Source organism: Gossypium raimondii, chromosome 12, assembly GCF_025698545.1.
Source record: "Gossypium raimondii isolate GPD5lz chromosome 12, ASM2569854v1, whole genome shotgun sequence".
Lineage (NCBI taxonomy): Eukaryota > Viridiplantae > Streptophyta > Magnoliopsida > Malvales > Malvaceae > Gossypium > Gossypium raimondii.
Genome location: NC_068576.1, coordinates 36,592,975 through 36,615,971, shown reverse-complemented (window position 1 = coordinate 36,615,971; position 22,997 = coordinate 36,592,975). Strand labels below are relative to the sequence as shown.

General features: G+C 30.6%; 4 protein-coding genes across 5 annotated transcripts; 3 read left to right on the top strand and 1 right to left on the bottom strand.

Annotated features, from left to right (window-relative positions):
• The first annotated feature begins 1,006 nt into the window (after positions 1 to 1,006).
• On the top strand, positions 1,007 to 4,700 carry LOC105763890 (CMP-sialic acid transporter 1). 2 transcript variants are annotated; one of them, XM_012582287.2, is made up of 8 exons: positions 1,007 to 1,228; positions 1,344 to 1,427; positions 1,526 to 1,740; positions 1,840 to 1,918; positions 2,496 to 2,665; positions 2,775 to 2,961; positions 3,178 to 3,255; positions 4,268 to 4,700. In XM_012582287.2, the coding sequence occupies exons 1-8, from the start codon at positions 1,178 to 1,180 to the stop codon at positions 4,409 to 4,411; spliced, it is 1,008 nt and encodes a 335-aa protein (XP_012437741.1). In that variant the 5' UTR covers positions 1,007 to 1,177; the 3' UTR covers positions 4,412 to 4,700. The 2 variants fall into 2 exon arrangements, with proteins under 2 accessions (XP_012437741.1, XP_012437742.1); XM_012582288.2 differs by lacking the exon at positions 1,007 to 1,228 and having other exon boundaries at positions 1,351 to 1,427; positions 1,509 to 1,740.
• A 3,748-nt stretch (positions 4,701 to 8,448) lies between these two features.
• Positions 8,449 to 13,012, top strand: LOC105763889 (tubulin gamma-1 chain). Its single transcript, XM_012582285.2, has 12 exons — positions 8,449 to 8,819; positions 9,184 to 9,384; positions 9,819 to 9,930; positions 10,172 to 10,572; positions 10,677 to 10,730; positions 10,800 to 10,904; positions 11,350 to 11,424; positions 11,522 to 11,566; positions 11,691 to 11,819; positions 12,203 to 12,307; positions 12,383 to 12,473; positions 12,865 to 13,012. Exons 1-11 carry the CDS (start codon positions 8,691 to 8,693, stop codon positions 12,449 to 12,451), a joined length of 1,425 nt encoding a protein of 474 aa, XP_012437739.1. The 5' UTR covers positions 8,449 to 8,690; the 3' UTR covers positions 12,452 to 12,473; positions 12,865 to 13,012.
• A 2,030-nt stretch (positions 13,013 to 15,042) lies between these two features.
• Positions 15,043 to 17,304, top strand: LOC105763888 (arabinogalactan protein 20). Its single transcript, XM_012582283.2, has 2 exons — positions 15,043 to 15,452; positions 17,077 to 17,304. Exons 1-2 carry the CDS (start codon positions 15,329 to 15,331, stop codon positions 17,178 to 17,180), a joined length of 228 nt encoding a protein of 75 aa, XP_012437737.1. The 5' UTR covers positions 15,043 to 15,328; the 3' UTR covers positions 17,181 to 17,304.
• A 1,788-nt stretch (positions 17,305 to 19,092) lies between these two features.
• Positions 19,093 to 19,966, bottom strand: LOC105762439 (ethylene-responsive transcription factor CRF6). The gene has a single exon (XM_012580243.2). The coding sequence runs from the start codon at positions 19,860 to 19,862 to the stop codon at positions 19,113 to 19,115; it is 750 nt and encodes a 249-aa protein (XP_012435697.1). The 5' UTR covers positions 19,863 to 19,966; the 3' UTR covers positions 19,093 to 19,112.
• Between the last annotated feature and the right edge of the window lie 3,031 nt (positions 19,967 to 22,997).

Sequence of the window (22,997 nt, the reverse complement as noted above, 5' to 3'; positions counted from 1 at the left end):
GGTTTTTTTACTTTAATATATTTTTTTATATTATGAAATTACATCTTTTCTTATTATATAAAAAGGTTAATTAGGAATGAATTAGCTCGATTATGAGCTGAACGAGAGTATAGAAATTGATGTTTTGAGTTATAGAATCTTGAATTTCAAAGTTTGGACTCTGCTTGATATGATTACACTCAAGGATGTTATTATCCATGGTTTTGTTTTTACGAGTTCCAATTCCATTATCTATGAAATTACCGATTAAATTAATAGTACATTATTTATTATTTTAACCAAAATAATTTAATTTCATACCATAGATATGATCCAACACTTATTCAATAATTTTAAAATGTAAATTTGTTACCATTCTTTCTCATTTTCACTGTGGATTCGATGAAATCTAGTAGAAATATTATGTCAAACGAAAAAGACAAATGAGGTATTTTAATCTCTCGCAGAAAGTAAATTTTTAGATTAATAGGTAAAAATATTTTTATTCGAAATTGAGTAAATTAATTTTAAAATGTTAATGTTTTTAATTTCAAAATTGTTTAAATTAGTTAATATCCTTTATCAATTTATCAATTTGATGTTAATTAACAAAATTACCTATAAATGTATAGATATTGAGATTAAATTTCTCGAATTTTTAAAATAAAGATAAAAATAATAAAATATATAAATATTGAAAATTAAAATTTTAATTATATCAATTCAAATTATTATATTATGGATTACTTTAATTTTTTTAATACGGACTGTTCTACTCAAAGTCGAAATTAGAAAGGACTAAAGAAATTTTTTACCAAATTGATACATTAAATCAGTTTTTAAAATTTTTGGATTATTCCATGATTTTAAATTTAGAAACTGGAGATTTAAATTTAATTCAATTTACCATTTTGAGTTGTTTTGAGTTTAAATACTTTTAGATTTTAGTTAAATGATTTGATTATTAATTTTTTATGACTAAATCAAGTTTAACTGAGTTCGGACGTTGATTAATCAAATCGAGTTCGACAGCTAACAGAAATTAAACACCACAGGAGGAACGACGGCGTTCTGACCTTGTATCAGTTGGATCACTGAGTAGCTCGAACGATCCCGTCTCTCTCTATTCTTTCTCCCTCGTCAACTCACTGACACTGGTTCAACTGCTTCCCTCTCACTGTTTTAGAAAAAAAAGATAATGAAGTGGTACTTAGTAGCTTCTCTTCTCACCATCCTCACCAGTTCTCAGGTTTTTAGTAAACCTCAAACCCTAATTCCCCCCCCCCCTTTTTTTTTTTCATTTTGCTTATCCCACTCTATAAAATTACGATCAGATCTATACATTCATCTTTTACATTTTGCAGGGGATATTAACAACTCTATCACAGACCAATGGCAAATATAAATACGATTACGCCACCATCCCTTTCCTTGCTGAGGTCTTTAAGGTAACTTTTTTTCCTTAAAAATTTCACTTGAATTTTCTTAATTTAGATCTAAAGATGGCTTGTTATTTTTTTTAAATATAGATTTGTTTTTTTTAAAGCTTATCGTATCAAGTGTTTTTCTATGGAGAGAACGAAAGAAATCGCCGCCGCCGAAAATGACAACGGATTGGAAGAGTGTTAGATTGTTTCCTATTCCTTCAGTTATTTACTTGATCCATAATAATGTACAGTTTGCTACTCTTATGTATGTTGATACATCGACGTATCAGATAATGGGTAATTTGAAGATTGTCACTACTGGGATTTTGTTCAGGTGTGTGCTTACTATTAATTTCTGTATTTTGGAACTTTTTTTTTAATGTACAAAACTGGGGTTGCTCATTGATGTTGTTGTTGTTTCGTGATTTTTTAGGTTGTTTCTTAAGAAGAAGCTTTCAAATCTACAATGGATGGCGATTGTTCTATTGGCTGTTGGAACAACGACAAGTCAGGTATACTCCGGATTCAAAACTAACTGTTTATGTTTTTCGCACTGTGATTTGCGCTGCAGCGGTTATCGATGCAAGTTTGTGGCTGGTTAAGATGTTATGAATGATAATTGCACTGGAAGACTAGTTACACTTTGATTTGGGATTGATATTTCTCAAGTGTTGGAAAATTAGCCTGTAATGTATTTTGATTTGTTAAAACTTGAATCCCATGTGAGAAATGAGAAATCAAGCAATGGTTTTGCTAGATTTGGAATAACTATAGAGAAATTGAATGAGAAAGAAGTTGGAAGAACTAGTTAATATGATGGTCTTCTTTGCAGTGAGTTAAGTGAATAAAATGCTTTGTATATTGTTGGAGAATTTTCGGGATGGGAAGGCGAGAAGCGAAAACTAGTTAAAAATGAAATATCTCTTTGTAGGAAACTGTTGTATCTCGTTAGGACCGATAATATATGCCCTTGAAGCGGTCTATCTCCTAGAAAATTTTAAAATTTCTTGTTTTGTTTTTGTGCGAACGCTTTTATGTCAACAATTTAGTGGAGTACTTAGTTTTCAAATATCCTTCCGTCTTATCAAGGTCAAAGGATGTGGAGAGGCTTCGTGTGACTCCCTGTTCTCAGCACCGATTCAAGGATACATGTTAGGAATTTTGTCTGCTTGTCTTTCGGCATTGGCTGGTGTTTATACGGAATTCCTGATGAAGAAGAACAACGACAGCTTATACTGGCAGAACATACAGTTGTACACGTAGGTTCCCTTTTTACTATTACAAAATGTTCATTGCAAAGTTCAAGTCATTTAAAGTGATCAATATGATCATTGGTTGGTTTATTCTGATTCGACATTCCTCTTCCAGTTTTGGTTCAATCTTCAATATGGCACGGCTTGTAGTGGATGATTTCAGAGGTGGATTTGAGAAAGGACCTTGGTGGCAACGGCTGTTTAATGGGTACAGCATCACAACTTGGTTGGTTGTGCTAAATCTAGGTTCTACCGGGCTTTTGGTTTCATGGTTAATGAAATATGCTGACAATATAGTCAAGGTACCTTCTTTTTGGCTTGATTCTGCTTGTGGTTATGTATGCATAGGGTGATTGTCATTTCATCATATATTTTTTGTGTTTTTATATTTGAACTCGGAGATTTCTCCTTGTTATGCTGTATGATCATTGCAATTTTGGATGGTAAATTCATATTTTCTTTATTTTTTTCCCCAATTTCTCTAACAACAACTATTTGCTTTTTACTTATTCTTTTAGGTATATTCCACATCGATGGCCATGCTATTGACAATGGTTCTGTCTGTGTTCCTCTTCAGTTTCAAGCCAACACTTCAGGTAGGCTTCATTGCTGTGGTCTGAGCAAGATATCCAGCCTTTAATTTTGTATGTAGGTGTGTTACTTTAGGTAAAAAGACCTTTCCAGACCCTTTCAATTTTGATATTAAGTAAATTGGTCCCTCTAAAAAAGTGGAGCAATTTTAGTCCCTGATAATTTCGAAAGTCTGCAACTTGGATCCATCAAAATCAAGCGAGCTTTCTTACTGAAACAATTGTGATTAAATTGACAAGGACTAAATTGCTCCGCTTTTTTTGAGAGGGACCAGTTTGCTCATTATCGAATTTGAGAGGGATTGGAGATCTCTCTCTCTCTCTCAGTAACTCGCATGCACACATACACAGAAATATTCCACAATCTTTTTATTAACTGTTGTCTGAACTAGATAAGCCCTTAATAGGTGAATGTACTTTAGAGGTCCCTTTATTATAGGGGTCTGATTAAATTAATCCCTATACTATTAAAAAAATTAAATAAGGCCAAATTGGAATAGAGTTAACATTTACTGTTTTGAAAAAATATCATTTACTATTTAACGGAGTTAATATTTTCAATGTTTTTATGGTTTTGTAAATAAAATCTTTTGTTTGGAATTGAACTACAATCAAAAAATAATTTTCAAGACATCTTTTATATAGAAAATGTTAATTCTGCTACAATTTGGACTTATTTGATTCTTTTTAATAGTGTTGGGACTAAATTGATCCAATCCCTATGATACAGGGACCTCTCAGGTATTTTAACCACCCTTAATACGTAAGTGTGTCGTAATTCGTAATTCGCGTTCCAAACCTGGATGTTTCCTTTCATTGTTAACAAAAAGTGTAAACACCCACACAAACACACATGTAGTCCAGAATATTTTATCAACTTGTTGGGTAATCTACCTGTTAACCCTTTCTGTTTTAATAATTTTATATAGCTCTTGAAACTACAGAAACTTGCTTGCCACATTTTAACCATTTCTCTAACCTTGGATCATATATTTTTGTTTTCTCGGCGTCATCGCAGCTTTTCTTGGGAATCATTGTTTGTATGATGTCACTACATATGTACTTCGCACCTCCCCATATGCTCGTAGACATCCCGCCAGCAATCAATTCCGATCCAGAGAGCCTCGTCAATGTTCCGGTCGATCGTAAAACAGATTCATGATGGTCACAGCACCTTATCTCTAAAGTATGTAATTCTTTTGCTATTCTCCTATGAAAAAAAAAGAAGGAAAATTAATTTATTAATATTTCATTTTTTTTTTTACACAAGGAAATGAAATTCATCCAGTAGGTAATTAGTAAGATATTTATAGTTGAAACCATATGACATGATAGGGATTAGTTGTAACAAAGGTCAACTGATCATTTTTTATTGCATTTTGAATTATTAGTAGACCCTTGTTTATTAAAAACATTCATTTAAATGTAGATTAATTACTGCAGTTTTGGTATTTCAGCTATTGCTAGCTATGGTAGAAATCAAACCATCATTGGTGGTTCACCATTTTTCTGTATACTAACTTTTGTTTGTTTATTAATAGGGTTAGTTGCATCATAAGTATTCGAACCATGGTTTAGATTTTAAATTGGTCCTCGTATTTTAGAATCCTCTAATTGAGTCTTTAAAGTCTTAATATTATATCAATAAAGTCTTTCTGTCAACCTAGCCATTAAATGTAAGCTCAAATCAGATGCGTATACCTATTACATGTACCACTTGGATTTGGTGTGTTGGAAAAGAAATAAAGAAGTATTCACCTTTAAGTTTTATTGATTCTTTTCTTTCTTTTTTTTACAAGTTAGACCCAAGGTGTACAGTGTGTTTACAATTTGATTCTAGTACGACTAAATCGAAGCCAAATTCATTAAACAACCCGATAGTAGAGTTGGGGCAGTTTTTTTTTTTTTCACCTGACTCAGTATTCCCCACTTAATCCTATTCTAATGCTACGATTTTTAATTATTTGTATATTTTAATAAAAATAGAACAATAGGTTTTTTATTATATTTTAAAAATGCTATTAATTGTGTTTTAGGTGTATATATTAGATTTTGTCACACTGACAATATGGGTGTGAAAATATTTCATATTAACAAATTTTTTAATTTTTAATAAATAATATATAAGTGGAATGATAATAAATTTATATTTTAATATTATTGAATGTGTTTTTAATTTAAAGCTGATATAAAAGAAGGAAAAGATAAAAAAAAGTTATCATAATGAAATTAATTATAATTTAAAAGAAAAGTTTTTTTTGGTTTATATTAAAATAGGAAGTTTAAAATTTCTAAAAGTTATTTTATTATACTTAAATGCATTTTTTTATATAAATACTTCAAAACTTTTAAATAATTATGTTCTATAATTTCATCGGATTGGTTAAATTATGATCTAAATTTAAAATTGTGGTATTAGTTTATAGTTATGTTGAATGTCATATTCGAATTAGTTTTAACACCTAACTTGGTGAATAGATTTCAATATTTAATTAATATCTTTTTAATATTTAAGGGTAATTTATAATTTAAATCATGTTAGTCCATATTTTGTTATGAAAAAATTTTCCAAGCACACGAGTATTTAGGAGTCAACTTAAATAATGGTAAGCTCGAGGTTGAATTCGGCTCAAATTTTAAGGATTGATATTTAAAAGGAGTTTGCTTGAAAATCAATTTTAAATTTGAGTTTAACTCGAGACTTAAATTGAGTTATTTGATATTGAGTCTTAATTTATTAATTTTATATCCAAATTTAACGAAGCTCTTTAACTAAGTTGTTTCTATAAAACAATGGTAAAAACTGTAATTTTATATAAAATATATTTAAAAAATTACAATATGTTATAAAATTTTATATTATTTGTAAAAACTCAATTAAACTCGTAAGCTTTTCTAGATGAATTATAATATTTAAATTTAACTCAAAAGAGAGCTAGCTCGTTTCTCACCACTCTATTATATTTTAGGGTAAACTATACTATAGGCTACCCAACTATGGGTCATTTTTTTTAGTTACTCAATTATGATTTGTTTTTTAAAACTAGTCATCGAACTATAATTTTTTTAAAATCGATCATCCAACTATTTGAGATTGTCTTTTTTTTTAGTCCATTTCGTTAATTGCACCAATAGAAGGGTGCCATGATACTTAAAAATTGAGATAATAAAAATTTAGCCCTCAACATTGACATATTATATCAATTTAGTCATAATTTTTAAAAATTAACCCTCAAAATTTATAAATAGTCTCAATTTAATATTAAAAAATCAAAGAAATATATAAAAATACATAAATATTTTCAAAATAATAATATACTTAAAATATATATAAAATAAAAATATTGTTGACAATAAATAATAATATATAAAATCTTAAAATACATAAACATCTTCAAATTTAAATCTTATATTAATATTAATATTAAATAAAAATTATATTAATATTAAATTAAATTAAGCAAATCCCTCCCCCCTCTCCCTCCTCTGCTGTTGATGTTTTTGAATTTTCATAAGCATGGTGACTGTTGGTATTTAAGAATTATCTTGAAACAGTATCTTCATGGAATCATCTGGAGATCTATTGCAAGTTAAGGAATCCAATTTTCTTTTTAATAACCATTGTTGCTTTGCTTACTCATTGAGGACAATAAAAGAAAGAAAGCATAAACCATTTTGGTTTTCTGCTACAGCAGTAGCAATAGTAGAGAGGAAGAAGAAGAGGGACGGGGTGGGGGAGAAGGGACGGTGGGGAGTTTTATATTAATATTAATATTAATATTAATATCAATATAAAATTTAATTTTATTATTATATTTGTTGAAATTATTTTTGTATTTTATATATTTCTTAGCATTTTTTAAAATTAGGATCAAATCGAGGCCATTTGTAAATTTCGGTTAATTTTTTAAATTTATGACTAAATCAAATAATATGTAAAAGTTGAGGGCTAAATTTGTTATTATATCAAAATTTCAACTGGACCAAAAATAATAATCTTGTTTAGTTGGTGACCAAATTTAAAAAATTCATAGTTGGGTGACCAAAAAAGAAACAAATCCATTGTTGGGTGACCAATATAAAAAAAATCATAGTTGAGTGACTAAAAAAGAAAATGACCCATAGTTAGGTGAGCTTATGGGTGATTATGGGCCGGATTGGACCTCAATAGAATTTTAGGCCTAGAATTGAGCCGATCTAAAAAATTGGTCTAAAATTTTGCCTAAACCCGACTCGGATGAGAATGCTAAAATCTGAGCCTGGCCCGATCCACCAATATCATTTTTTTTATATTATTATTTTTATATCAAAATAAAATTAAAAAATATAATAAATAAAATACACTAAAAACATTAAAATATTTTTTTCCCAACAAATTGAAAATAAATTTAAAAAAAATTATTTATACTTAAAAAACACTAAGATAGGTGTAACTTAACAAGCAAATACCTCTAAAATGGCAGCAAAATTAACAAGGGTAAACTATAAAAATGGTCACTTTTGTTTGCCTCAAATTACATTTTAGCCATTTATATTTGAAATGTTACGTCTTAGTCACTTATGTTATCGTTTTGTTATGAAGTGGTCACTTTACCGTTAAACTCCGTTACTTCCCTAACGATAGTCTTACGTGGCAGTCCAAATGGATTTCAAATGTCAACTTGGATGTCCAGTTGCTAGGATGAAGATAAGTTTTTAAGTAAATAAATTTAATTTGGATTGCCACGTAGGACATCTAAGTTGACATTTAAAACCCATTTTGATTGCCATGTAGGATCACTGTTAGGGAGATAACGGAGCTTAACGGTGAAGTGACCACTTTGTAACAAAATAATAATGTAAGTGACTACAACGTAACATTTCAAACATAAATGACTAATATGTAACCTGATGTAAACAAAAGTGACTATTTTTGTATTTTACCCAATTAACAATAAAGTAAGAGTTATACAATATCAAAACAATAACAATAAAGTAGTAATAATATAATAATGAAATGATACCAAAATAGTGACAAAACAACAACATAAAGCAACAATTTTTTTTTTGTAAATTTGGGTCAGGCTAAGCCCAGAGAAAAAAAGTTTATCTGAGGCCTGGCCCATTTGAAAAATGAGCCTTACTTTTTGTTTAAGTCTATTTATTGAGCCTATATTTTTAATCAAGTGCTTTCAATTCAAAGGTTTTTCAAGCCGAGCTAGATGATCCGAACCATGACGAGCTTTAGGTGGCTGTGGTGTAGTTGGCCCTATCTACTATAAGAAAACAGCCAAATAGGCATTCTTTTAAAATTTTCCCTCATCTCTGTTTTCTTTTTGTTTTTATTTTCAGTCTCTGGCGCCAAACACTCTTTTCCCCCATTTTGATCCGAAATTCCAAACCCTAGTTTCAGTAGAAAGGAAAAAAAAGAAAAGAAAAAGTAAACAGAGCTATAAAAAATAATGCCGAGAGAAATCATAACACTGCAGGTTGGACAATGTGGGAACCAAATCGGCATGGAGTTCTGGAAACAGCTCTGCCTCGAACACGGCATAAGCAAAGAAGGCATACTTGAAGATTTCGCTACTCAGGTTCTCTTATTCTTTTTCAAAATTTCTCTTATTACTATTACTTTTTATTATCAATTTCTAGTTTAAATCTTCACTTTCCGGTTAATTATGAAAGTTCATGTTGATTTATTAGTTTCTTCGCAGGTTTAGTGAGGATGAAATGTCTGTGATGAATTTGCGAAAATCTACTTGTTAATTAAGCTCTAGGTTAAGTCTTGAAGTTTCATTAGGCATAGCTTACGGTGTAATTTAAATTTGTTGATATTTAGATAATTTTATGTGAGATGTAAAAAGAATACGTAGTGACTAGTGAGTCGAGTCAGTTATAGCGAGTTAAACGGATCGATTCTCAATGTCTTTGATTCGATTGGCATGGTTGATGCAGGGAGGTGACAGGAAAGATGTCTTTTTCTACCAAGCTGACGATCAGCATTATATTCCACGTGCTTTACTTATAGATTTGGAGCCTAGAGTGATTAATGGAATTCAAAATAGTGATTACCGGAACCTGTACAATCATGAAAACATCTTTGTTTCTGATCATGGTGGAGGTGCTGGAAACAACTGGGCCAGTGGATATCATCAGGTAGTTTCACTCGTGTTTTCTTTTGTGTTCAACTTTATTCTACTTTAGTAATTGAAGTTCATTGTTGCTTATACTCAAGTAATATTTGAACTTTCTTTTCCTATTGTGTTTATCTCATCATTATAGTTTGTCTTGAACGACAATCAGAAACTTGTGGCGGCTTCTGCACATTATTTCAAGTTAACATGCTAGGAAAATTGTGGTGGATTTTTTCCAACTAACAGTAATTATTATTTACAGTAGAATAGATAAATGGTTTCATGAAATGTCGAGGTTAGCAGGCTTTTATTTTTTCCATTCCATCTTCATGTTTTGCTTGGTTTATAGATAATTGAGTATATTGTAAATTCCTGTGTAAAGATCTTACATGACATGTGTGTTTTGTGTTAGTTTTCTTTTCAATCATTAATCCTTGTGTCATGATTTTGGTACAGGGGAAGGGTGTTGAAGAGGATATAATGGACATGATTGACAGAGAAGCTGATGGAAGTGATAGTCTTGAGGGTTTTGTTTTATGTCATTCAATTGCTGGAGGGACAGGCTCAGGTTTCCTCTTCTTCTCTTCATATTTTGTCTTTTTATCCATCTCTTTTGGCCAATCAAGGATTTTTAATTGATGATTTAAAGCTTATTTTTTTCTCTTTTTGTCGATATGTCGACATATGGTTGCTTGATTTGGCTGCTAAATTAGGACAATAGACAGTAGTATATTCGTCATAAGCTAGTGAAATTTTCTTGTAGACTTCAGCTTGGTTACAAACTTGACTACTCTCATTCTATAATGAAGGTATGGGTTCCTATCTGTTGGAGGCTCTGAATGATCGCTACAGTAAGAAGCTGGTCCAGACATATAGTGTATTTCCTAATCAGATGGAGACAAGTGATGTGGTGGTCCAACCCTACAACTCACTTTTGACTCTCAAGCGACTAACTGTAAATGCTGATTGTGTTGTTGTTCTTGACAATACTGCACTTAATAGAATTGCTGTGGAGCGTTTACATCTAAGTAATCCTACATTTGCTCAAACAAATTCTTTGGTCTCCACTGTAATGTCTGCAAGCACAACTACATTGCGGTATCCAGGGTACATGAACAACGATTTGGTTGGTCTTCTTGCCTCTTTAATTCCAACACCAAGATGTCATTTTCTTATGACGGGTTACACACCACTTACAGTAGAGCGCCAGGTGAGTTCAATACTCATGTCATACTCATGTTTTTAGTCTTGTTTTGTATTCTTGTAAAAAAGAAATTTTCTGCAATCTGATGCCAATATTTCTCTTCTTGGCAGGCCAATGTGATACGCAAAACTACTGTCCTTGATGTTATGAGAAGACTTCTCCAGGTAAGATATGTAAGTTGTCTTTTCTTTGCGGAACAGATTGCAATTTTCTGACCATAAGCTTTCTTGCAGTCAAAAAATATCATGGTTTCCTCTTACGCACGCACAAAAGAAGCTAGCCAAGCAAAGTATATTTCAATACTTAATATAATTCAGGGAGAAGTAGATCCTACTCAGGTATTGTAATTATGTTTTTATCGGAAATTCTATAACTTTTGCAGGAAATACATCTATCAAGTCTCACATTTATTCGTTACTCTTTTTTTTTTTTTTTTAATAATGAGCAAGCCCTTGATGACATTTTTGTTGACTTTGGCCATTACAATAACATTTGCATTCTTTAGCAGTTTTAGTTATATCTTTGCTTAAAGAAGTGGAAACTGTCATAAGGTTGGTGTAGTTCTAAGATTTTGCCTCTGAATGTGGCTGCAATTTTTTTTTCCTTTATCAAGATTACCAGACATCTTGCTCTTCTGCTGACTGTTACGCTAAAAGTTTTATTTTAGTTTGATAACTTTATTTTTCGAAAGTGTTAGGCATTTGACATGTTTTATTATGGTTCAGTATCATCTTCTTACCGGTTCTGGCTGCTAATGCTAAATAATTTCCTGTCTTTTATCAGGTGCATGAAAGTCTACAGAGGATTCGTGAAAGAAAGCTAGTAAATTTTATTGAGTGGGGCCCTGCAAGTATTCAGGTATCTTGATAGTTGACGCTCTCTTTTGTTACTTCTTCTTTCTTATGATATCTGAACCAACCTATATCATCTGTTTGTTCTTTTGGTGTTTTTGTAGGTTGCTCTTTCTAGAAAGTCCCCATATGTTCAGACTGCCCATAGGGTAACAACTCTAATTCTTGTCTTTCAAGATCAGATTGCTTATTTTGCTGCAATATAGAATAATTCACAACGTTTTGGCCTGAATTTAATAATAACAACTTTGAGCATGTTTTTGTACGGATCAGGTGAGTGGTCTTATGCTAGCAAGCCACACCAGCATCCGACATCTCTTCAGCAAATGTTTGAGCCAGTATGAGAAGTTAAGAAAGAAGCAAGCGTTTCTTGACAATTACCGGAAGTTCCCAATGTTTGCTGTGAGTTACCAGCTTTTTTGTTTCCGTGGTTTTATTTCTATGCCATTTCCTATTTCTGACTGCTTCCACTAAGATTTTTGTTTGTGTTTACATGAACCCATAAACACACGTCTTGCATGCATGAGTTTTTATGCAATGTACATATAAGCTGCTACCATGTCTATTTACATGTACTGCATGAATTTGTAAACCTATGAGCAGGGCATGTGTCACTTCAATAGATTGGTTAAAGATCTGAATTCCATGAATAAAATATTTAGTGCCATTTTTTAGTTGTGCTACATGCCATTTGCTTCCAAAATCAAATCAAATTTTGCAGTTGGATACTAAAGCAATTGCATTATGATGATGTTTTGTCCTACTTTGTTCGTAAATGTGAACAGGACAATGATCTTTCAGAGTTTGATGAATCAAGGGATATAATTGAAAGTTTGGTTGATGAATACAAGGCTTGTGAGTCACCAGATTATATCAAATGGGGAATGGAGGTATATGCCTTGCTGGTCGTAACATTTCCAATTTTGAGCATCTATGACCGCCACTGATAACAATGTTTTATGTAGGATCCTGGCCATAGTTTAACCGCAGAAGGAAATGCCTCGGGAACACTGGATCCGAAACTGGAAGTGTGAACAGAATCGTATTTTCTCTCAGGTAAGGACCATAAGGTGTTATTTATGTTGAAAAGTAGGAGGAAATCATTGCAACATTTAGATTCTTTTGGAGATAGCTCCAGTCAAGAGTCGGTTTTTTGTGTTGTTAAAGCTACTTTATCTATGTTTGCAATAGTACCTACTATAAGTTGTTCAGCTCAATTGTGTTACTTAGGCTTGAGTTAGTGAGACATGAACACGCGCTCAAACCGATATAGAATCTGCAATCATTGTCATTGCCGTAGGTTTCAATGTTGTTCTCGAGTTGATATATAGAATCTGCTCAAGTTCTTACCTTTAACGGCCTCGTGCTTCACCAGTTCTTTCTTGTTGTTGTTATACTTTTCCTAAAACTATATGATAAAAGGTCACCTGGTTGAAATTTCTTTCAGGATACCCGCATTAATATTAGGAACATTCTGGGGAGTGGATTGTAAAAAAATAAATTAAACTGTCATTTTTGTCTTTGTCAAAAAAGGAAAACAAGTGTTGTGGATTATTGAAACATAGCATGTAATATGATATATTTTTTAGTTTTTATTTTATTTTTTTATTCTAGGTACTTAAAATCATTTGACCCAAGAAATATCATTCCACTACTGTTTATCATCCAATCCATGTGCGTGGGTTCAACATAGCTTGTGCTCTATATTCTTTTATGGTCCATCCATATATTTGTTTGAATATCTTTCTGTGTCTTATTTGTTGATATTTTACATGATTTTCCGGACTTCTTGTGTAAATACTCTGCATGCATTAATTATTGTTGGGATTTGAGTGTTTATGTCATTTTCGTGTATTTTTTTGTTATAAACGTTTTAAAGGTATTTTATGTTTTTTATAAAGTTTAGACATATATTTGTATAGGAAAAGGATTTACTTATACACACTTTTATGAATTTTCATATGAATAATACTTTTAACAATCTTATTTTCATATATTAAGTTTTGAATAAATTAAAAATATTTAATTATTTGATGTAAAAACTTATGACGCTTGAATATATATATATATATATATATATATATATATATATAAAAGAAAATAAGTAAAAGTATTATGGAGTCTCTTTACTAGAAGTTAGGTTACATTTTGTCTCCTCTACTTAAAAAATAGGTAAATTAATTCTTATACATTATAAATCAAAAAGCAAATTGGTCTTTTGTTAAAAATTGGTTCTTGTACATCACAACGAGGTATATATGACATGACGTGTAACTATGCAATTATATTGTTAGTCATGTTAGCAGTTTGTTTTCGATCTAAATATAGAGTAATTTGTCTATTTTTTGAGTAAATGAGTCAAAATGTAATTTGAATTTTAGTACAAAGATTTTCATGATACTTATATTATTTTTAATTGAGATGATAAAGATATTGAATAAGTTAGATTAATAAAATATTAACTATATAAAATTATTATAATTTGATATTGATGTGAGTAAAATCTTCTCCATTTATATATGTGTTTTGTGTTTATTATCGGTCTTTATGAATTAGTTTATTACATGTCATGTGATGCGAGTAATGCATGTGCTGTGGTAGATTTTTGTTATATTATTTAAACAATAATGCATGGACTGCGCATTACTTTCCTAGCATTTGTAAGCAAAAGACGGAAATCAAGCAATGATGGAAGGACGGTCAGTCTTTTGTCCGCTACAGTGCGTGCGTCATATTCGTTGATCGTCTATTTATTTTTACATGAATAATTATTTTTAAATTTTGAATTTTTAAATTGTGTCCCTACCCAATCAACAAAGTTGATAATGAAGGTACGTCCAAGAATAAAAGTTAATAAAAAGAGAGGGTAAAGTAAAAAAGCTGTATTCTCTAATTGACGGATCCTTATTCCCTGTCCACCGATTTTCACGTGCAAAGCTTTTCTCTTTTTATTTATTTATTGTTATTTGTTATTAAATTATTGCAAAATTTATGTTTTCATCATTTAATCTAAAATATATAATATTTTATTATTTAAAATTTTTATTTAAATTATTGAAATAATAAAATTATCCTTATGTGACTTTTCTACTTACATTTTTGTTTAATTGAAAGTTTTCGTTCTTTTTTTTTACAATTCATTTTTTCACAAAACAATTTTAAATGTTACAATTTGTGAATTAAAATTATTATTTTATCTTCAATATTGGTTGTTAGACCGACTTGAATTTAAGGTATATTTTACTTGTTGATAGATATTGATTTATTGAATTGGTTTTTAAATTGTTGTTTAAAGTTTGCTAGCTGTACTTTAAAAAAATTTTAACAACTTAATAACTTAAATAAAACTTTTAAATAATTTAATGACTTGAATGAAATTTTTTTAATAGTTTAATTGCTATTTTATAATTTTTTGAAATTGTATAACTAAAATGTAAATAAATTAATAATTTAGTAACTTTTGATACAATTTGCCTTACAATTTACCTTTAAAAATAATATGATAAACGCACATGCACTCCAGAAATGAACACAATTTCAATCAACCTTGGACGGTAGCAGTAAAATGATATAAAAAAAAAATTCAACATTATTCAAATTAACAGGCTCAATTTTGCTGCATACACTTAGTGAGAGTTTGGATGGATAGGACGATGCGTTTAATTTATTTTTGTCTGTTACAATATGGTTTCAGTATTTAATCTTATGGCCATTATTATTTTTACATACACTCATCTAAACTCAATCTTACTTGACCTCCTCTTAACACCCTCAGCCTCTTTATTTAAACCCCAATTTCATCTCCAAACTACATTTTTGTGGCTGTTTGGGTTATTTTCATATTTTCACTTATTCCCCACTTGCTACACCCTCATCCTCTTGAGAAAATTATTAGTAAATTGTGTAATAAAATGGCAGAGATATCTTACGGAGGTTTTATGGGTGTAATGGCTATTTTGGCTCTTGGTTTCGCCATTGTTTCACCTTATGTTGAGGCTCAAGCTTCTGCACCAGCTCCTTCTCCTACAAGTGATGGTAACTCTTTTTTCTTCTTCTTCTTCTTTTTTTTTAACAATCTCTTTTGGGGTCTTTAGATCTCTCTTGTTAGCTGCCATTTCTGTATTTCTCATAGAAAAAAAAAATTCTCTTCTTTAGATCTGCGGAAATTTTGGGAACTCTCTTCCTCTTAGTTCTATATTTATTTATTTATTGATATTGAAGCATATGCCTATATATATATATATATATATATATATATATATATATATATATATATATGTTTTTCTTGAATTGGAATACTGGTTTCATTTTGTTGTTTGTTTCCTCTAAATATCATTAGAATTTTTGCCATAAAAAAGTAAATGCCTGTCTAGTGTGTTTTCTGGGATTAAAATGTTGCTGTTTTGATGGTCTCTGATATGGGATAAAAGCAACATTTTATTTCTTCAACTTGATAATTTTCTTACATTTTTGTTTGTCTTAAAATTTGAATTTTTTAAGTTCATCTTTGAACTTAAATTTCCTTAAGATTCATGCTATCATACCTTAACAAAATCTATATTCAAGGACCAAATTAATTTTTTTTGTCAATTTACAAGATTAATGTTGATAAAAAAAGCCAGGGACCAAGATAATAAGAGATGTCAAATTTGAGGACTAAATGATATTTTATAGGACTAAATGATATTTTATTCTTATTAATATATAATGAGAGTAATTATTCTATCAAATATTTAAACAATATCGTAAACCACTTATAAAGTATTTTCAATTTCTGCTGCACGTTTCACTAGAAAATAAAAAAATTTTAAAAAATTAAAGTAAGTTAAAAATTAAAATATTTTACAGGATGTTGTCAAAATATTTTTATTAAGTTAAAATATTTTCAATGTTTGTACTTTTATTTTTTAAAAATAAGTTGTTTTACTTTTGGATTTATAAATACAATTTTAAATTTTTTATATGCTACTCAGTGAATTTGAAATTTAATTCCATGCTTTTATAATTTTATTTCAATTTTTTCTTCACTTTTGGGATTTAAAAATACAAGTCAGTTATTAACACTATTAAATTTCTTTTGTTAAATTCAAGTTCAATACAATATTTGTTTTTAATTATATGGCTATTAAGCGAGTTTTTTATTTAAAAATTCATACCAACAAATTTAAAAGAATAATTTTAATGATGTTAACAATTAAATTTGAAATTTAAAAATTAGGGTTTCAATTCTTGAAACAAAAGTAGATAAATTAGATTCAAAATATAAAAGAGTACACGAACTGAGAGTATAGTTAAATCTTATTATTATTTATAGTTAAATCTCAAATCCAAGGGTGAAGTCGAACAATTTTAAGAGACTGAATGAAATTTTAATTTTTATAGTCTATATCTTTATAATTATTAAATGATTAAATTAAATTTTATAATTTTAAAGGAATAAAGTACAATTTTATAACCAGACCCTATTAGTCTCCTAAATTTGTCTCTGCACAAATCATCATTTCAGATGAATTTGGATATCATATTATTTGAGTAAATAATTATTAATTTTATATTATTTTAATGAAAACCCACTTATATATTTTTAATTCTCCCAACTGATAATATTCCATATTTAAAATGAAGTTGTAAATAATTAAATTTGGTTAATATTGGGCAGGAACTTCAATTGATCAAGGGATTGCTTATGTGCTAATGCTTGTGGCATTGATGCTCACATATCTTATCCACCCTTTAGATGCTTCCTCCTACACCTTCTTTTGATTTATTTATTTAGGATTATGAATTGAGACATTCATTTATGTTGGAGATTGCTGTGGCTAAATCTATGAACCTTTATTTATTTATTTTCATGAGGTGATGGGTGGATGGTTTCCATTTATTTTTACTTTTTTGTTGTTGGTTAAATACAGTTTGATTGGTAGGTGTTTATATCCTAATTTTGGTAACTTGAATTCGGTTTAAAATTTAGAGTTTGATATTTGATTTAAGCTTAATCGAATACTTATTTTAAGTTGGAGTTTGGCTTGAGATATAAGTAAGTTATTTAAGTTTGAGCTCAATTAAGTTCGTTTATCAATTTTTGCACCTAAACTTGATTAAGCTTGTACACATTCAAGCTCGATATCGATTTGATAATTAAGCTTAGGGTTAATAATATATATTAAGGGCAATAACATATTACAAGTTGTTTGAGTCGAGTATTACTAAGCTCAAATTTGACTTGACCAATAGCTCGAGTTGCTTGAGCTCGAGCTTATCAATTATTGAAGGAGTTCGAATTTTTTTCAAGTTGAACTTTGAGTAGTTTGTGAGTATCAATGTAATATTTTTAGAACCAGATCAATGGTCAAATAGGTCAATCATCGGTTCACCAATATTTTAGGTTAATTAGATGTAGGAGCCACCTTAAATGTACCTTAGTCCGAGATTTATCTGCATTAGAAGACCTTCGATCAACCTCAGTATAAATGCTTAAGCGAATTGTTGCCTTTCCACCTCGCTAGAAGATTCATTGAGATGTTTGAAATTATTTTCTAATTATTATATATATATTCAGCCACCTCTAAACTCGTTTAACACCTTGCCCAGTAGCTACTAGCAAATTGGGCTTTAATCCTCAACGTGTAATACACCTATAACAACTGCTCCATCAAGTAGATTGAGTTGTAATGTCATATTCTCGAGTGTAATTGTACACATTGCACGAAAGATGGAATTTGTGTGTTTCAGGTTTCTATCTCTCCAACAAAGCACTGATAAGTATAGGCTCCAATATAGCCCCACCGAGCATACGGGACACGTGTAAAAATCCCCCCTCTTTCAAGTACCACTCTATAATGCATGGTGCTCTCACACTTAAATAGTGTACATATGTTTGAATAATGCGATCTTCGTCCTAATTATGTAAATAGAAAACACAATCAGAATATTAAATAAATTTCAACAAATTAATAATGATATTAATAAAACAAAACAAAAATTCTTACCATCTATAATTGGAGGCGGAAAATATGTTTGTGATTGAGAGGGAACAGTGACGTTCACATTTTTAAAATATGTAAGATTTGTTAACCGTTATGATCTAATAGTTCCCTTTTTTTTTTAATTTACCATTGTGATCCAACGATCAGGAATGGGTGATGGTTTTGCAGTGTGGCTGCCATGCAAGAAAAATCGACCTAAATTCCTTATTTTTTTCTTCAATTTTTCCAATTAAGTGATAAAAATAAATTAGATAAAAGTGCAATCATTAATATGATAATTACATATTCTTATAATTACAAGATATTCTATTTTAGAAACAAACCTATTTGAAATAACAAGAACTTACCTATTTACATAGCAATTCTTTTCATATTGTAGTGGAGAAACCATCTAACCTTCCACTGGAATTTATCATTTCATTTTAATAAACGGTTAATTGCACTAAATGTCCTCAAATTATGACTTAGATCCTAATTTGGTTTCTAAACTTCAAAACGTTAGTCCTCAATATATTAATTTCATATCAATCAAATCTTTAGATGTAAATTATAAATATGTGTGTATCTATCGTAAGAATAACTTGGATATAACATGTTAAATATGATGCCAATTACGGAAAAATTGATGGAAAAGTCTGATTGATATAATAATGATAGTTGGAAGGAATCAACTAAAATGTTTCGAAAGACGGAAAACAGCAATTTGATGCTAATAGTAATTATCGACATCCCACGTACAAGACCCAAAATCAACATCTAATTTAATAGAAATATCAACACGATCTTGTTCAAAAATGTTGTCTTCTGGTAGCATCATTTGCTCGAAAAATATTGGTGCAGGGTTATCATTGTTAAAGTAATCACATAAACCACAATCCGCTAACAAATACTCATCTGAAAGGTTACCTGCATCTTTCGGGACTTGATCGGCATGTGAGTTATCTTCAGATTCTATTTGAAGTTCAGTTTCTTCGTTGGCCCGAAATCGGAGAACCGATGTAGGTGAAGAAAGAGATTGGGATTCTTGGCTAGAATGATACTCAGAAACCGTTTCGAGTTCAATCTCCAGTGTGGAAGGCGGTTTTACGAAGTTTGTAACAGCGTTAGGGCCTTTGATTCGAATCGCGGCTCTATCGTAAACCAATGCAGCTTCTTCAGCGGTGTCGTAAGTCCCGAGCCAAACCCTAGTTCGACTCGTGGGATCTCTGATCTCAGCCGCCCATCTTCCCCACGGCCTTCGCCGAACCCCGCGGTACTTCACACCGTTAGACAAACATTGTTGCTGTTGCTTTTTTGATCTCATACTTGAAAGATTGCTCTTACAATCTTCGACCCTGATCTCGTTTACGTTCCGTTTCGCTCTCCGATGCTCGGGTTTTTCGCTAGACGAAGAATCCGTGGCGTCACCATCGGTAACACGAACCTTAACGATTCTAGAGGCTTTGGCATTGGACTCCATATGGGAGAGATTAAACTTTGTTGGTAACTTGTGTAATTGTTTTTTAACATCAAATTATGGGATTTTTATTTTTATTTTTGCTTTTAAAGGGAAAAGAATCAGTAAATGAAACGGTATTTTTCAAAGCAAAATTAAAAGCTTATGGGAGAGTCAAAATGCCAAGATTCGCTGTTTTATAGGATTAAATAACTAATTATCCTGTTTTAAATTTATTTTAGGTGTAATTTTGAATTTCCTCTCTACTGTACAAAAATTACGTTAGAACTGTTCATGGACCAAGTGATGCGAGTAGTCTGGCCCAACTTGGATTGGACTTGTATAATAAGTTTTTGTTCACGACTCAAGTCCAGTAAACTTGAATTCAAATAAATGATTTTATTTGAATTTAATTATAAAATATACAAAATAATATATTTTATTATTCCTTGAACGGTAATATGAACTTTTGGACAGATTGATCTTACACTGAGCTTGAATATTTATTTTTAAATCAAGTCTTGGCTCGACCCGATCTATAGGTAACTCTACTCTATGTCTTACCAACACTCATGCATAATTAATTAAATTTCATATTTTGGTATCTAAAATCAAGTTAAATGTCATGCATGCTAAAAGAAAATACAACCTAAGTCTCATGTTGTAACAGCATGTTTTCAGTAAAATCGGAGCAGTGGTTTCGAGACCACAAATCCGAGTCCGAAAATAAAATTATTTTAATATTATTTCATGATCTGCATTATAAAAGGAATATCGTATAAAAATTTTGTTAAGAAAATTTTACCGATTACATGTTTAATTGATAAAAGGACCAAATTGCATGAAATGAAAAGTTGAGTTCTTGTAGCTATAAGTATCAAATAGCTATGGAATTCAAAATTGGAGTCCTTATATCGCAAATAGACCATTAAGAGGAGTTAGTAGATAAGTATGATAATTCATCCATGGAAAATTAAGAAAATAAAACGACTAAATTGGAAAGTAAAAATAATTAAAGATGATAAGTAATAAAATAATAAAAATATCATCATTTTATCATATTTCCTAAATAAAAAGCCATGGAAACCCTAGTTTGAGAGCTTGAAGATAGAAAAACTTATTTTGATCAATTAGGTATGTTTTCTTGTCCCGTTTTAGTAATTTTTATATTTTTGAGATCATAATAGCTTAATTTAGCTATCTCGGGATTAATTTGTAAAGTTATCAAAGTATTAAAATTTTTCCATGGATGAGTATGCTGAAATTTAGAAGTTTTGGTAGAAAATGAAAGGTTGTTGATAGATAAACAACTTTTGTAAAGGAAATTTTAATGAAATTGTGATTTAGGGACTAAATTGAAAAGTTTTAAAATTCAAGGAAAAATTCTGAATTTTATGAAATACATTGGCTATTATTATGACATGTAAAAATTGGCTAGGCTTGGAATAAGGATTAAATTGCATGAATTTCATTTTTCGAGCCTAATGACGAAATTAGAATTAATTAAAAGTATAGGGGTAAAATGGTAATTTTTCCTAAGATGTGAATTGGATTGAATTAAGTATGAATTGTTTTAAATTGAGCTAAATTTACTTGTATAGATCCGGATAGATCAAATACAGAATTGGATCGATGAAAAGAAAAAGTATCGGATGAGTAGATTATAATTCACGAACACTTGTCAAGGTAAGTTCGTGTAACTAAATTGAGAATTTATATGTTTGAATTGAATGTTATGTATGTGAAATGTGTAATTGTCTTGTATGAAATTGACTACATATCCGACAAGGCCCGATAAATATCAAGTCTCGTTTGAATAAATGAAATTTGATGGATACAAGATTTCCCGTATTGGTTGTGGCCATGCATATGTAGTGGACACACCATAGCCCGAAAGAGCATCCCGTTATTAGCTCTCATGAGCATCCCAACATTTATCCCTCTCGAGCTTCCCATTAATAGCTCTTCGAAGCATCTTGATCGGTTGTGATTTTGCATGTGTTGTAGACACACCGCAGCTCTTATGAGCGTCCCGTTATATGACTCTTCGTGAGCTTCCCGATTAAAGGCTCTTTGTGAGCTTCCTGTTAATGGCTCCCCGGAGCTACCCGATATAGCTCACTTGAACTTCCCGATATATGGCTATTCGGAGCTTCCCATTAATGGCTCTTTAGAGCTACCCGTTATTGGCTCACATGAGCTTCCTAATTATGACTATTATGTCCTTCCCGTTATACAGCCCGGATAAGCTTCCCGTTACATGGCTCACATGAGCTTTCCGTTATATGTCTCGAGAGAGAAAGCTTCTCGTTTATGTGCTCTAATGAGCACCAACAAATATGAATTGACGGATTTCAGATTCGTACACTTCAAGTGTACTACCCTTGCATCCATCGATGTTTTAAATGATTCAACGGGTAAAGTTCTGACATGAGATGATATGAATTCAAGATGAATTACTATGAGAAATACTTGAAATATAAAGATATAATATGTACATGTTCATGGATACTTGAAATGAGAAATACATGTATGTGGGAATTGAATATTGATGAGCTCATACATGTTTCTTGATATTCATGTGAATTACATGACTAACATGCTTGATGAGGATATGTGTTTAGGCAATTGACCAATTTGCTTTGGATGTATTTTGTATGCTTACCTTAAATGCAAATGAATAGTAAGTTAAATTCCCGTTATACGAACTTACTAAGCTTTTAAGCTTACTCTGTTTATTTCCTTCGTTTTATAGTACTTCAGAAGCTCATTGGGTTGGAGGTTTTGCGGAGATATCTCACACTATCCATTATCTCGTTTCGGTATAAATAGTAAATTAAATTTTAGGTTATAATGGCATGTATAGGCTAAAAGTGGTCAAGAATGACATGTATGTGTTTGATTGAAATTAGCCATTAGTATGGCTTGTAATTGGTATGTAAATAGTGACCTTAATCTGATGATGTGTGTTTGAAATGGATAAATGATGGAAATCATATAGACATGTTGAAGATTTAAGATAGTATAAATTTGGTATAATATGTCTATATGTATGTATGGTGGTTTTGGTAAGTTTGAATAATTAAATATATGAGTTGATATGCCATGCATAAGAATTGGTTTTGGTTTGATTCAAATGTTTTATATTGGATTGAGAAT